Raw genomic sequence first — 14,041 nt, forward strand, 5'->3', positions numbered from 1 at the left:
CTCAATATTAAGGTATGCTATCAGTTAGAAGCAAGTTACTCAAATGGAGGGGATTACACAAGGCCGTGAATACCAGGAGGCAGGAATCATTGGGGGCCATCTTAGAAGCTACTTCCCACAGACAATGGAGAAATAAGGACTCCAATGCAGAGATCCTATACCCCTTTCCAAATTACCATTCCTCAGTCAGGGCAAAAGAATGATAGTTTCAGACATAAAATATTTGAAAAGTATTCCACCAATTTACTGTATTTGAGGAAAACACTAAAGGAAGTATTCTAAATAAACGAATACTAAATCAGAAGATAGATCTGAAAGTAAGAGAGCAAAACAACAGTTAGCAACGACTGTTGTGGTAAAATACACACCCTTGGGTACACATACATATAGCTATAGTTAAATTATGATAGATAAAGTGACTGGGGATTTTTAAGAAAATGTTAAGTAAGTTTTCTTGAAGCAGAAGTGACTTAACATAAGAAAATATAGTCTTTGAATAAGCAGTTTACATTTTTCTAGAAAATACAGAAGTAATACTGTTCATCTTGCTGAGGCAAATATGGAGGATAGAACATTTTTCTCTACAAAAAAAGGTCTAATTATATTCTTATCAAATAATAGAGAAAACATAAGTTAAATCATGCCTGTTAGAAATGAAAATGTATATAGTTGGACAATTAGTAAAAATAAAAATTTCCATACTAACGAGGTAAGAGGGAAGGACACAAATGAACAGAAACTCCATTAAGCTATTAGGAAGAAGAAAAGGATAAATTTGTATTTAGGAAATAGTAAAACCAATAGTAAGAATAATATAATACAAAAATATAAGATTATCATAATTATACAAATTTAAATGGACTGAATATCAAGATATGAATGTGGCATCAGGGCAAAAAATATCCTTATAAACAGTTACAAGAAGTATATCTTAAACAAAGAGAAAAACACAAAATAAAGGGTTAGGCAAAGATACACTAGGTTAGTGGCAACAAAAGAAAAGCAGTAGTGGTGATGTACTTATCAAAGGAAATTCAAGGTCAGAGCACTAAAGGACAAAACAAGGAAAATACATAATAGCCTTGTGCAAAATGGCCTAAGATATACACTTTAGGATTCCCCTCCCTCCAAAAAACCACTGAACCACGAGGAGAAATTTCTTTTAAATTGTAACATTTATTCTATCTTTTGATAATATAACAGCTGAAGTAGACAAAAAGACAAAAAATCAGAGGAAAGAAAGCTTAATCATCAAACTAGATTGAAAAGTCCTAAAGGGTAATCTGTACCTAACAGACAATATAGTTTCTTCTCTTATACCCATGAAAGTTTTACAAAATTCAGTTGAGTATTTGGGCCACAAAGAAAATCTTGAGTAACGTTTACAAGTTCAGATTCAACAGCTACATTCCCTGATCACAGTAAATCCATAATGACAAAAAAAAGAAAGAAAAGCAGCTGAACTACTTTAGCCAGTTAGAAACTAAGAAACTTTCCTCAATAGCTAGGATCGAAGTGAGAAATTAATTCTGAAGTTGCACATTTCATATTAGAGTTTATGAGATACAGCTGCATTTAGAGGAAAGTGTATAGCCTCAAATCCTTTACTATTAAAAAAAAGACCAGAAAACCAAAAATAATGGAGTTAGGCATTTGACTCAAGAAATTAGAAAAAGAACAATAAAATTAAGCAAACAGATGAAAATGAAACACAAAACAAAATAATCAAGAAGTGGCAATTAATAAAAATGAAAGATTAAATAAATAAAATAAATATAAACAAAATAAAAGCTAGTCCTTCCAAATAATCAATTATATGGATTAGCCCCTGGCAAATTTGATCAAATTGAAAAGAAAGTAAAAGTACAATATTAGTAATAAAAAAGTAGATATTGCATCAGATAGGTAGTAATATAAATTAGTTCTAGTGGAATATGAGATATAAGTCTAGAGCAACATACTTAAACATTTAGGTAAAATATGTGAGTCCCTGAGAAAAAAAGTAACTGTGAAAATTAATGAAAAAATCCATTAAGGGACCATTGAGTATAGAAAAAATAAGAAAAGTAGTTCAAGTCTACCATTTGAAACATACCAGTACCCACAGGCAGCATTACCAGACACACCTTCGCTGGCACAGGAGGCCTGGCTGCAGCTGGCAAAGGCAGATGTGGCAGAGATCCAGTGCTCTTCTGACGACCCTATAGGTGTGACATGGGTATGACTGGATGAGGACTCAATGGACATGGCAGTCTGGAAAGGGCCGACCCAGAGCAAGATGGTGGGGGGAGGAGGACAGAACGTGATGGACAGGGCTATGGGGAGACGGACAGACCAGGACTGGACTGGCAGGGGCCAAGGCTGACAGAAAGGGCTGGGACCTCATGGGATGTTAAGGGGTGGAACAAGGTGGGCGGGCAGGGGCATGATTGCCATGACACCTTGAATTCTCCTCAGTGTCCCAAAGTGGAATCATCAGGGAGGACTATCCCGCACTCACCTATCCCCCATACCAACATTTTTCCAACACCTCTGGCCTGGGGAATATTAACAATTACACAAAAGTTGGTGAATTGGCTATGCACCAATCAAGCACCAACTAAATATGTGATGGTCTGGGATGGGAGACTGCGGGGAACAAGGGTCATTCGCACTCCCTTCGTAAGGTTATATCTCCCCTGGCAGAAGAAGATCCACCGAGCACTGAGTGGGGATCACCTCACAGCCATCCCTGCATGTGCACTGCCACCCCCTCCTAAGTATAGTTGCACTGTCACCCACCACCATCGGAGGTTTGGAATTGGGTTGTGGCCAGAAAGAGAGGTTTAGAGAACATCAGGGGACATTAAAAGCCCTTGTTCTTCCTAAGTTTATTAGCAAAACTCTGGACAGTGGGAGATGAGGATAGGGCAGATCCCCTGGCCCCACCCAGGTTCAGGGAAGAAAGAGACAGAGGGATGGAGGAATAGACAGAAACAGGGGGGAATTTTGAGGACCTCCCTCCCAAGGAGTAGACAGAGACAGGAGACCAAATGGTGAACAGAGAAGCACAAAGAAACTCTGAGATGCCCTGAGAAAGAAGTGGTTAGAGGAACAGGTGTGTGAGGAATTCATGGAGTGTCTCTCTTACACAGGGTGTTCGGTACAGGACCTCAGTGGAGCAGGGCTCAGCTGTCTACTCTGGAACGCAGGTCAGTGGTGAGCGGGTCATGCTGGATTGTCTGATGAAGCATCAAGGCCAGCAGCCCTGCCCGGTTTCTCATAGCTGTGTGCACCTTCTTCTCCTGCTCATCTAGCTCTTCCAGCTTGTGCAACTGTGGGAGGTGAGCATGAGAGGGGGATTCTAGGATCCTATCCTGCCCCTCAGCCCCACTCAGCATTGTAGCCTACCGCACGAATACGCTCTAGGTCCACCTCAGCTCGCCTCAGCTTCTCCCAGCAGTAGTGGTGTTCACACCGGCTTTTGGGGAGGCAACAGAAATTACCAGTGAGCTCAAAGACATTGTGCACTAGCGGGCAACCACACACCTCATCATCCGGTACCTGTAGGGAAAAATGAAGGATGATAAGGTATGGATGAGGGTAGCAATGGAGGGCGATCAGGCAGGCATAATGAGAGGAATAGGAGAATGGAGCGCAGTCATGCAGGAAGGAGAAGAATGAGAAGTGACCTGGCAGGGGGGAAGAGAGAAATTCAGTGGTTAGATAGGGAAGAGGGGACAAAACGGAGATGACCAAGCATGGAGGATGGAGGGAGGAAGTTAACCAAGCAGGGATGGAGGAATGGAGGTGATCAAGAAGGAAGGACAGAAGAAAAGAAAGACATCAAACAGCAGGGAGAGGAAGGATGGAGGGAGGTCTTGCAGGGAGAAGTAGATGAATGGGGGTTGGTAAGGCATGGAGGAGGTGAGGAATGAGGCAGGGAGGGTGGGAGAAATGAAGGCTGGTTAAACAGGGAGGAAGAAAGGATTTAGGAGATGACAGGCAGGGAGAAGATGATTAGGGGCAGTGAGGCAGGGAGAATAAGAATGGAGGGAAGTCAGAAAGTGAGGAAGAGAGGAATTGAGGACGGCCATGCAAGGAGGTAAGGAATGTGAGGCAGTAAGGAAGGGGGTGAGAAAGGAATGAAGGATGGTCAAGCAAGAAGTGAAGAATAGGGAATAGTCATGCAATGAGGAGCAGAGGAATGGAGGGTGGTCAGGCAGAGTGGGAGAGAGAAATGTGGGCGGAGGGGGTCAGGCAAGGTGGGTGTGCATAAACAGCAGTCAGGCAGAGAGAAAAGTAAAAATAGAAGGTGATCAGGCAGTGAGGAGTGGGAAATGTGGGGTGGACAGGAAGGGAGGAGGAGACACACAGGGATTGCTCCAGAGGTATGAAGGCAGTCAGGCAGAAGCAAGAAGGAAATAGGAGGCAATCAAGCAGAGAGGAAGAGAAAAAATAGGGTGGTCAGGCAGGCAGGAGGGGAGGAATGGAGGGTGATGAGGTAGGGAAGGAAGAGTCTCACCTTGGGGTCCCTCGAGTGCTCAGGGCACAGCACCTGGAGCCGCTTACAGTACCTCTTACTCTGTGGGTCATAAACATCACAGAAGAGCCTTGTGGCCCTGGGGGAGGTTGAAAGTGAGGTGCTAAGGGTCAAGAGGAGGGAGGTCCCATCCTTAACCCTGCTCACACTTTGTCCCCAACCCCCCTAACTGGCCCACCTCTGCCTCTGAGCCCACCCACATCCTGCCCGGTCTTGCCCACCCTGCTCCTGACCCTGTTCACATCATGCCTTTGACCCTGACTAGCACCCACACTCACCCCTCAATGCAAGTGGGGGAAAGGGAACCGAAGGACGATTTGCACTCATACTGGAAAAAGAGAGTACAAATGGGAGGAACCATGGATGTACACTGCATGCCCTCCCATGACAAAGCCCCAGACAACATAATTGTCCCGGTAAACCCTATGCTCCTGTCTGCCGAGTCAATGTCCCCCCTCATCACTGGCTGATGCCCCAATCTTGGCCCTCATACTGGGGATGGAAGAAAAGCACAAATGGGTAGAGCCATGGATGTGTGTTGTATTCCCTTCTACAGCAAACATCCCGGCACCAAACCTGCCCCCTTCCCCATGGACCCCACCCAGCCAAAAACACCCTTGCCCCATCTGCCCCCAACCAATGCTCCAACCTTGGCAAAGCAGCGCTCCATGTGGCGCAAGGCGACACGCCTACTGATGGGTTGCCCGCAGGAGACACAGAAGATCTGCAGGTTTATGTTGTCCCTCTCACCCTTGTTGCTCTGCACAGGACAGTGGAGGGGCCAATGAAGCAGTGCAGAGTGGGGACGGGCAGGGCAAGATGCCAGATACTTTTCTGCTCCACCCCACCCATTCCTAATAACCTCCTCATCCTTGCACACAGCCTGCTGCTTGCCACGCAGAATGATGGCCTCAAGTTTATGGAAATTGCACTCCATGTCTTTCAGTCGGGCGTGGGTGTCCTGCTGCTCATGGTGGATGAGCGCAAGCATTTTCTTGCCATGCTCATCAGCAATGCAGGGGCTCTTCTGCCACTGCTCGATGCGCTGGGGCAGGATCTTATTGATGCGGCTGGAAGGGCAGACAGCAAGAAGTGGAATGGGTTGGTGGGGGCATCAAAGGAAGAAGAAATGGATGAGTGACTGATGGTAAATGTACACAATAATGAATGGTTGATGATTGAATGTTGGTGAATGGGTGATTGAGTGGCGGATAGATGGGTGGACGAGTAGACAGCTGGGTGGGTAAATGACTGTAAGGGTGGACAACTGGGCTGGTGGATGGAATGTGGATGGGTAGTTCAGTGGGTGGGTGGCTGTAAGAATGGATGGATGGGTGGGTAGGTGGATGAATGGTAGGAGGATATATGGGTGGGTGAGGGGTAGATGGACTTACAGATGGCATAGATCATGCCCTACTCCACTCCCTGTTGCTTAACCTCCAGGTGCACTCACTCAGCTGCCAGCTTCATGCCACAGTCATCGGAGCAATACTTGGAGTCTGGTCGGGTGGGATGCACACAACCAGGTCCCAGGCACTGCCGCAGCAAGCCTGGGTCCTTGATATCTGTCTGCTCTGGGTGTTTCCTCTTGTCCATGAGCTTCTGCTTCTGCTTCTTCTCCTTCTGTGGGACAAGAGTGGGCAGGGCAGGGGGTGGGGGAGTCGATGTCAGCCCCCTAACCCTGTACCCCTTGCCCTGCATCCTGCCCCTGACCTCTGCCTCCATGCCCCCCATTCCACCATTTCTGTCACCCTCCACTCCACCTTTTTCTTCAAATTCTCCATTTTCTTCACTTTCACTGCCTGCTTCTGCAGTGCAGGATCCAGGAATGGGAACTCCTCAGTGTCACTCATCCAGGGCTGTAAACCAGGAAAATGCTGATAGGTCTCCCCAAGTTGTTTCTTAAATGGTCTTTGGACACTCCCTGCCTCCTGTCTCCTCGTTTCTGACCCCCTCTGCCTTCACTGCCGCCATCCTTTTACCCAGGGGCCCTGTCATACACTATCAGGCTTTGATTGTCAAATGTACCCTATGCAAAAGTCCTAGTACAGATTTCAGTCCTGAGGCAGGTCCTCTTTGGACAACAGTCAGGTGCCTCCTTTACTGTCAATGGCATTGCCACCATCTGGTACTTATGGGACACCCTGGACTTCTGCAGTTGAGGCAGCTGTGGTTGAGTGGGCAGTGGTCAGTGGGACCATGACAAGGTCTCTGAGGGTATTACAGGCAAGAGCTGAGCTCGCACCACCTCCACTCCCCCATCCATCCTGTGTCCTAGACTCACCAAAGACCGGGGATTACACGTAGGGTTCCTGTTCCAGGGGGAGGAGGGCTCTGGGTCAGCACTAAGTGGATGGGGACAAGCTCACCCTGCCCCAACACTCCTGGCCTCACCCTCTGGCCAACATAGCTGGGGCCCACCGCAGCTGCCTGGATACACTAGGTATCCTGCCTGCCTGGGAGTGACTTGCCCACCTTATCCAGATACACCTGACAGGTCCATCTGGCCCCACCTTGCCCACCTGAATACATAAGACCCTGCCTATCTGCCCAGAAAAGCTAGACTCCACTCCCTTACACTTGCTCTGCTCAGCCTGCCCTGCCCCACCCTCCAGGACCTGCTACCCTGCTTGCCATGCACCATGAACCCAGACAAGCCATCTCTGCCCAGCCAGCCCAGACACTCATAGCCCCGCCCCCTACACGCTCCTCCCACCTTCATGCAACGCCCAGTCCACCTAGTTTCTCCAGGTCCAGCGCCCCACCCTGCCCTTTTGGACACACTCTATCTTGCCCTCCACTCCCAGCCCTGTGGGCCCCATACACTGCACCAGGGTATACTCAGCCCCACCCCATGCCAGGCCCTGCCCTCTTCCCAGATTCTCTCAGCCTCATATGCCCCTCCCCACTTCCTGCATATACCCGGGTCTGTCTTACCTCCCACGTGCTGAGCCATGCCAAGCTCTGTCCCCTTCCCCACTTGCACATGACAGCTAGCGCCCTGTCTGCCCTCACTCACCTAGAATAATTTGACAATCTTTATTCTGAAAAGTACTCCTACCTGTTCCCAGTAACACCAAGTAAAATATATAAATATACAAATTTTTAAAAATGTTGTGTGTGTATATATGCACACACATGCAAACAAATCACTACTTGGTGATTAAAAGAGCAAGCACACACACAGAAAGAATATACACGTTTTGAATAAGACAATTATCAATTGGAGAACTCATACTGTTTTCAAGCTCGAGACGCTTTATTAATAAAAACTGATCCTAGCCTTAAAGGAAGTCTAAACACATTCCAATTAATAAGCATCACACAGGGCACAGATAACTTGTATTAGAAATTAACGAAAGGCTTAACTTTTGAAAATCGAAAAGGCACTTCTAAACAACTCTTAGTAAAAAGAAAAATAACTGAAATAAGAAAACACTTAGAACTTAAGAAAAACGAAAACAATACATACCCAACTGTGGTCTTAGATGGAACTTTAAGATGAGAATATTAGGAAAGAAGAAAGATGGAAATTACTGATCTGAGCATTCAACTCAAATTAGGACAAGTCCCCATCCTGACTCCAAAAGCCCCTATTATCAACCCCAAAATCCCCTTGGATGACCTCACACCCACCCCTCCAATCACAAAACCCACAGTCCCTCGTCAATGTCCTTGCAAAATACCTCAGCACCCAGTAGGTGGTAAACCATGGGCAGACTTGTGACAGGTGAAATGGAACAGCTTATAGAACTACTTCCGGCTCCGGGGTCAACTCTAGCCCCGCCCCTTCTTGACTGTATAGGGTTTGCGCTTGCTCAAGACCCCTTGCAGGGTGGCTGTAGCGCCGAAAGTTCAAAGAATGCGGTTTCTCCGTAACACCACGTGTGCCATTCTACAGAACACCACCACAGGGTTACATGGATACATTTGTCTCCTGTGACTCCAGCACCTCACTGTTTCCCATATTGGAGTGATTGATCACTGCATTATTGTATATGGCAAGAAAATTGGTCCCCTTATCATTTCCAATTATTTTGAATAATTTCATATTATTACTATTTTACTATCAGCTATTATTTTAATCATGAGGTGGACAATGAGAAAAACAAAAAAACACATTAATCAATTTTCAAAAGTCAAGAAAGTAGAAAAAGATTTATAGAAAAGGCAGGAAAAATAGAAAGTAAAATGTGAGAACGTAGGAATAAGTTCATATTTGAAGTTCATATTTTATTACATAATCTTAGTAATTAAAAAATTGTTAATGGATTGAATTCTCCAGTTAAAGTCAAAGATTGTCATTTTGGATGAAAATTTACAAATATAGCCATATGCTGTTTATGCCAAACCTAGCAAATCATAAGGATACAGAAATGTTTTAAATAAAAGGATGGAAGAAAATTTGCCAGGCACATGCTAATCAGAATAAAGCAAGGTCAGATATATTAATATCAGACTAAAAAGAGTAAGACAAAAAGTATTAATTGGGCTTGAAAGTGTCATTTCATAACGATTTAATTCACCATAGATATGTAAAAAATTCCAATCTTATATATAATTAAATGGTATAAAATAAAGTAAATATATGAGAATAAAAAGTAAAATAGAAAAAAAATATTCTCATTGTGAAAGATTACAACCACACTGCTCTTTTAATTCCCACTCACTCTTTAAGACTCAGCTTTGGCATCACCGTCTGGGAAGCTCTCTCTGCTTCCTTTCCATATGGATGACCACTCTCTCTTCTGTACGAACTTATGGACATAACTGTAATAGAAAGTATGTTCCTTTTATTTTAATCTTGAAATTAAGAAGGAAATGAGGGCATTGCCTGAACCTCTCACATCTGTTTTGTGTCTTTCTTCCTCACTAGAAATGAGGGCAAGGACAACGTTGGTCTTGATCACTGCTGCTTGCCCAGTGCCCAATTTATGGCCTGGCAGTAAATTGCCTGGGATGTCTGCCTGGGATGTCTACTAGCCATTGGTGATCAAAGGGAGTGCATCAGGGACCCTGCCCCTCTGGTACTGTTGCAAAATGGCAAATTACTGTAATCTATCTGGTTCGCTAGTATTCCTTGAAGACAAAAGCAAATATATTCTGTAATTTACAGTAGAGTTACCTTTAATCATTGACAAGAAATGCAAAGTTCAAAAAATGTTAAGATCTTTCTTTTAAGAAACTGTTTTCCCTGATTCAAGCTGGCATCTAATGACAGTGTCCCCAGCTGAATCTTCACAGTTTATGTCAAACCCAGTTTAGGGATTGGGGCAGAAGGTGGGAAATCCAAGCTCAACTCAGAAGCAGTCTGTGAACTCTAAAGAAAGTATTAACTTTCTATGGCCATGAAAGTTTGTAAGCACTACTTGTGCTTATAAGGACTACTTATATATAAGGACTGCTTGTAATAAGGACTACTTATTGTCCAAGCTAATGTTTTAACCTCCCTTTGAATTATTTTCATTACTGTGGCCCACTCAAATGAGTCTTGAACAGCTTTGTGTTCTTCTTCAACTCTGACTTCAGACCTACTTCTCTAATGTCTCGTGTCTCTTTACTGCTGGTTTCTTTCATTCCCAATTCCACAGCCCTAGTTCAGATTTCCCATATTTTACAACAAAATGAACTCCTGTGTCTGAGACGTGGCTGACCAATCCATTTTGCCTCCAGGGCTGTCTTCCCAAAGGGCCACAGTTGAAAAAATATGTCACCATCCTCCTTGGGAATCTTCCCTGGATCCCCAGTGTGTTCAGAATCAGTTCTCCACTCTATGACATGTCCTTAAAAGTTCTCTATGACAAGGCCCCACTTTCCTGTGATAGTCAAGTCCTCTTCCCAGGCCCTCCAGGTGTCTAACACTCAGGGCATCCTGGATATTCACTCTCCTGTCGATGCAGCATAGGCTTCTACATTCTGGGCCTTGATCAGGCCTGTTCTCTTTTGCTAATTTCTGTTCACCCTTCAAGACTCAGCTTTGGCATCATCATCTGGGAATCACTTCCTTTCCAACTGAGTGACCTGCTTCTCTTCTGAATGTACTTGTGGGCGTGGTTATAATAGTAAGTGGTGTTCCTTTTATTTTAATCTTGGAATTATGAAAGATGGAGGAGTGTTGACTGTACCTCTCACATCTGTTTTGTGTTTGTCTGTTTTTGCTTGTCAACATTCTGCTTGTCTTTTAAGGCTAAGCTCAGATGCCCACCCAACTGACAAGCATTCCCTGAACCCCTTGCTCCTCCTTCTTCAGTTTCCCACAGCACTTATGTCATTCTGCTTTGTGTCACCATGTGGGTTGCAGGCGTCTCTCCTCCGGCAGACAGTTAAGGCAAAGCTGGAGCGTGAAGGCCCTGACTCCCAGCCCAGTGCTCCTACAACAGTTGCTGGAGATTCTTGACTTACTGCCTTGGTCTCTTCTGACTTCCCAGATACACTAGATACTAAGTGCTTTGTGAGCAAAAGAGCACATCCTTAGAGACAAATACTAGAATGGCCATCCAGATAGGATGGAGCAAGAATATGAACCAGCCCAGGAGCAGAAACTCTAAATTTAACTTTTCTTTGCAGGCTGTTTCTGTACATAGATTTTGGTTTTTATGACATCCAATATATCAATGATATTTCCTTTTATGGATCATGCTTTAGGTATCATATCTAAAACTCTTTGCCTGACCCACGGTCATGAAGATTTTCTCCTATATTTTCTTCTAGAAGTTTTTTTTAAATATATTAAGCACATTTACCTCTACATTTTTCTATTCTATTGAGGTCATATTGCCTTATAACATTGTGTAAATTTCAGGTGTACATTATTACATTTCAATTTCTGTGTTGATGGCATTGTGTTCACCACCAATAGTCTAGTTTTTATCCATCACCATACATATGTGCCCATTTATCCCTTTCACTCTCCTCCTACCCCCTTTGCCCCTGGTAACCACTAATCTGTTCTCCTTATCTGTTTGTTTATCTTCCACATATGAGTGAAATCATACAGTATGTGTCTTTCTCTGTCTAACTTATTTCGCTTAGCATAATACCCTCAAGGTCCATCCATGTTGTCGCAAATGGCACAATTTTGTCTTTTTTATGGCTGAGTAGTATTCCATTGTATGTATATACATGACATCTTCTTTATCCATTCATCTGTTGATGGGCACTTGGGTTGCTTCCACATCTTGGCTGTTGTGAATAATACTGCAATGAACATAGGGAAGCATAAATCTTTTTGGGTTTTTTTTTTTAATTTTTTGTTTATTGCAGTAACATTGGTTTATAACATTGTAAAAATTTCAGGTGTACATCATTGTACTTCTATTTCTGCATAGATTACATCATGTTCACCACCAAAATACTAATTACAACCCATCACCACACATATGTACCAAATTATCCCTTTCACCCTCCTGCCTCCCCCCTTCCCCTCTGGTAACCACCAATCCAATCTCTGTCCCTATGTGTTTGTTTATTGTTGTTATTATCTACTACTTAATGAAGGAAATCATATGGTATTGGACCTTCTCCCTCTGACTTATTTCACTTTGCATAAATCTTTTTGAATTGTCGATTTCATGTTCTTTGGATTAATACCCAGTAGTGGAATCGCTGGATCATATATATTTCTATTTTTAATTTTTTGAGAAATCTCCATTCTGTTTTCCATAGTGGCTGCACCAGTGTGCATTCCCACCAGCAGTGTATGAGGGATCCCTTTTCTCCACATCCTCTCCAACACTTATTTCTTGTCTTTTTAGTAATAGCCATTCTGATGGGTATGAGATGATATCTCATTGCAGTTTTGATTCGCATTTCCCTAATAATTGGTGATGTTGAATATCTTTTCATATGTCTGTTGGCCACCTCTATATCTTCTTTGGAAAAATGTCTGTTCATATCCTCTGCCCATTTTTTTGTTGTTGAGTTGTATGAGTTCTTTATATATTTTGGAAATTAACCCCTTGTCAGATATATGATTTACAAATATTTCTCCCAGTTGGTGGGTTGTCTTTTCGTTTTGTGATGGTTTCCTTTGCTGTGCAGAAGCTTTTCAGTCTGATGTAGTCCCATGTGTTTATTTTTTTCTTTTGTTTCCGTTGTCCAGATAGACATGGTATTCAAAAAGATACTGCTAAGACCAATGTCAAAGAATGTACTGCCTATATCTTATTCTAAGAGGTTTATGGTTTCAGGTCTTCCATTCAAGTCTTTAAACCATTTTGAGTTAATTTTGTGTATGTTGTAAGATAATGGTCTGCTTTCATTATTTTTATGTGGCTGTTCGGTTTTCCCAACACCATTTATTGAAGAGACTTTCCTTTCTCCATTGTATGTTCTTGTCTCCTGTTTCAAAGATTAGCTGTCCATAGATGTGTGGTTATATTTCTGGGCTTTCAGTTCTGTTCCATTGATCTGTGTCTCTGTTTTTGTGCCAGTACCATGCTCTTTTGATTACTATAGCTTTGTAGTATAATTTCAATTCAGGGAGTGTGATACCTCCAACTTTGTTCTTTTTCATCAGGATTGTTTTGGCTATTTGGGGTCTTTTGTTGTTCCATTTTAGGATTCTTTGTTCTATTTCTGTGAAGAATGTCATTGGGATTCTGACTGGGATTGCATTGAATCTGTAGATTGCTTTAGGTAATATGGACATTTTAACTATGTTTATTCTTCCAATCCATGAGCATGGAATATCTTTCCATTTCTTTATGTGTTCTTCAATTTCTTTCAATAATGTCTTATAGTTTTCATTGTATAGGTCTTTCACATCCTTGGTTAAATTTATTCCTAGACATTTTATTCTTTTTGTTGTGATTATAAATGGGATTGTATTCTTTTTTTTTTTTTTAAGGAAGATCAGCCCTGAACTAACATCCATGCTAATCCTCCTCTTTTTGCTGAGGAAGACCGGCTCTGAGCTAACATCCATTGCCAATCCTCCTCCTTTTTTTTTTTACCCATAGCCCCAGTAGATAGTTGTATGTCATAGTTGCACATCCTTCTAGTTGCTGTATGTGGGACACGGCCTCAGCATGGCCAGAGAAGCGGTGCGTCGGTGCACGCCTGGATCCGAACCCCAGGCCGCCAGCAGCGGAGCGCACGCACTTAACCGCTAAGCCAGGGGGCCAGCCCCTGGGATTGTATTCTTGACTTCTCTTTCTGCTAGATTGTTATTAGTGTATAGAAATGCAACTGATTTTTGTATGTTGATTTTGTACCCTGCAACTTTACTGTATTTGTTGATTATTTCTAAGAGTTTTTTGGTGGATTCTTTAGGGTTATCTATATAGAGAATCATGTCTTCCTAAAATAGTGACAGTTTTACTTCTTCCTTTCCAATTTGTATCCATTTTATTTCTTTTTCTTGCCTAATTGCTCTGGCTAAAACTTCCAGTACAATGTTGAATAAAAGTGATGAGAGTGAGCATCCTGTCTTGTTCCTGTTCTCAGAGGAATGGCTTTCAGTCTTTCACCATTGAGTATGATGGCTGTAGGTTTGTCATATATGGCCTTTATGATGTT

At 43.1% G+C, this 14,041-nt stretch overlaps 1 protein-coding gene across 1 annotated transcript; it reads right to left on the minus strand.

Moving 5' to 3' along the window:
• Nucleotides 1-3,167: 3,167 nt before the first annotated feature.
• On the minus strand, nucleotides 3,168-6,375 carry LOC106802567 (CXXC-type zinc finger protein 1-like). Its single transcript, XM_087427791.1, has 8 exons — nucleotides 6,274-6,375; nucleotides 5,976-6,139; nucleotides 5,385-5,592; nucleotides 5,172-5,282; nucleotides 4,801-4,850; nucleotides 4,505-4,601; nucleotides 3,391-3,543; nucleotides 3,168-3,314 (listed from the first exon to the last, which is right to left on the minus strand). The coding sequence occupies exons 1-8, from the start codon at nucleotides 6,373-6,375 to the stop codon at nucleotides 3,168-3,170; spliced, it is 1,032 nt and encodes a 343-aa protein (XP_087283917.1).
• Between the last annotated feature and the right edge of the window lie 7,666 nt (nucleotides 6,376-14,041).

This window comes from Ceratotherium simum, chromosome X (assembly GCF_057802395.1).
Source record: "Ceratotherium simum simum isolate JZ-2026a chromosome X, ASM5780239v1, whole genome shotgun sequence".
Lineage (NCBI taxonomy): Eukaryota > Metazoa > Chordata > Mammalia > Perissodactyla > Rhinocerotidae > Ceratotherium > Ceratotherium simum.

Excerpts from the sequence above, each read along its gene's own strand:
- LOC106802567 (XM_087427791.1), bottom strand. The coding sequence starts at position 6,375 with ATGAGTGACACTGAGGAGTTCCCATTCCTGGATCCTGCACTGCAGAAG. Across the intron at positions 4,851-5,171 it reads TGGAGCGCTGCTTTGCCAAG|TATGAGTGCAAATCGTCCTT; the intron begins GTTGGAGCATTG and ends CTCTTTTTCCAG. Across the intron at positions 4,602-4,800 it reads TCCCCCACTTGCATTGAGGG|GGCCACAAGGCTCTTCTGTG; the intron begins GTGAGTGTGGGT and ends AACCTCCCCCAG.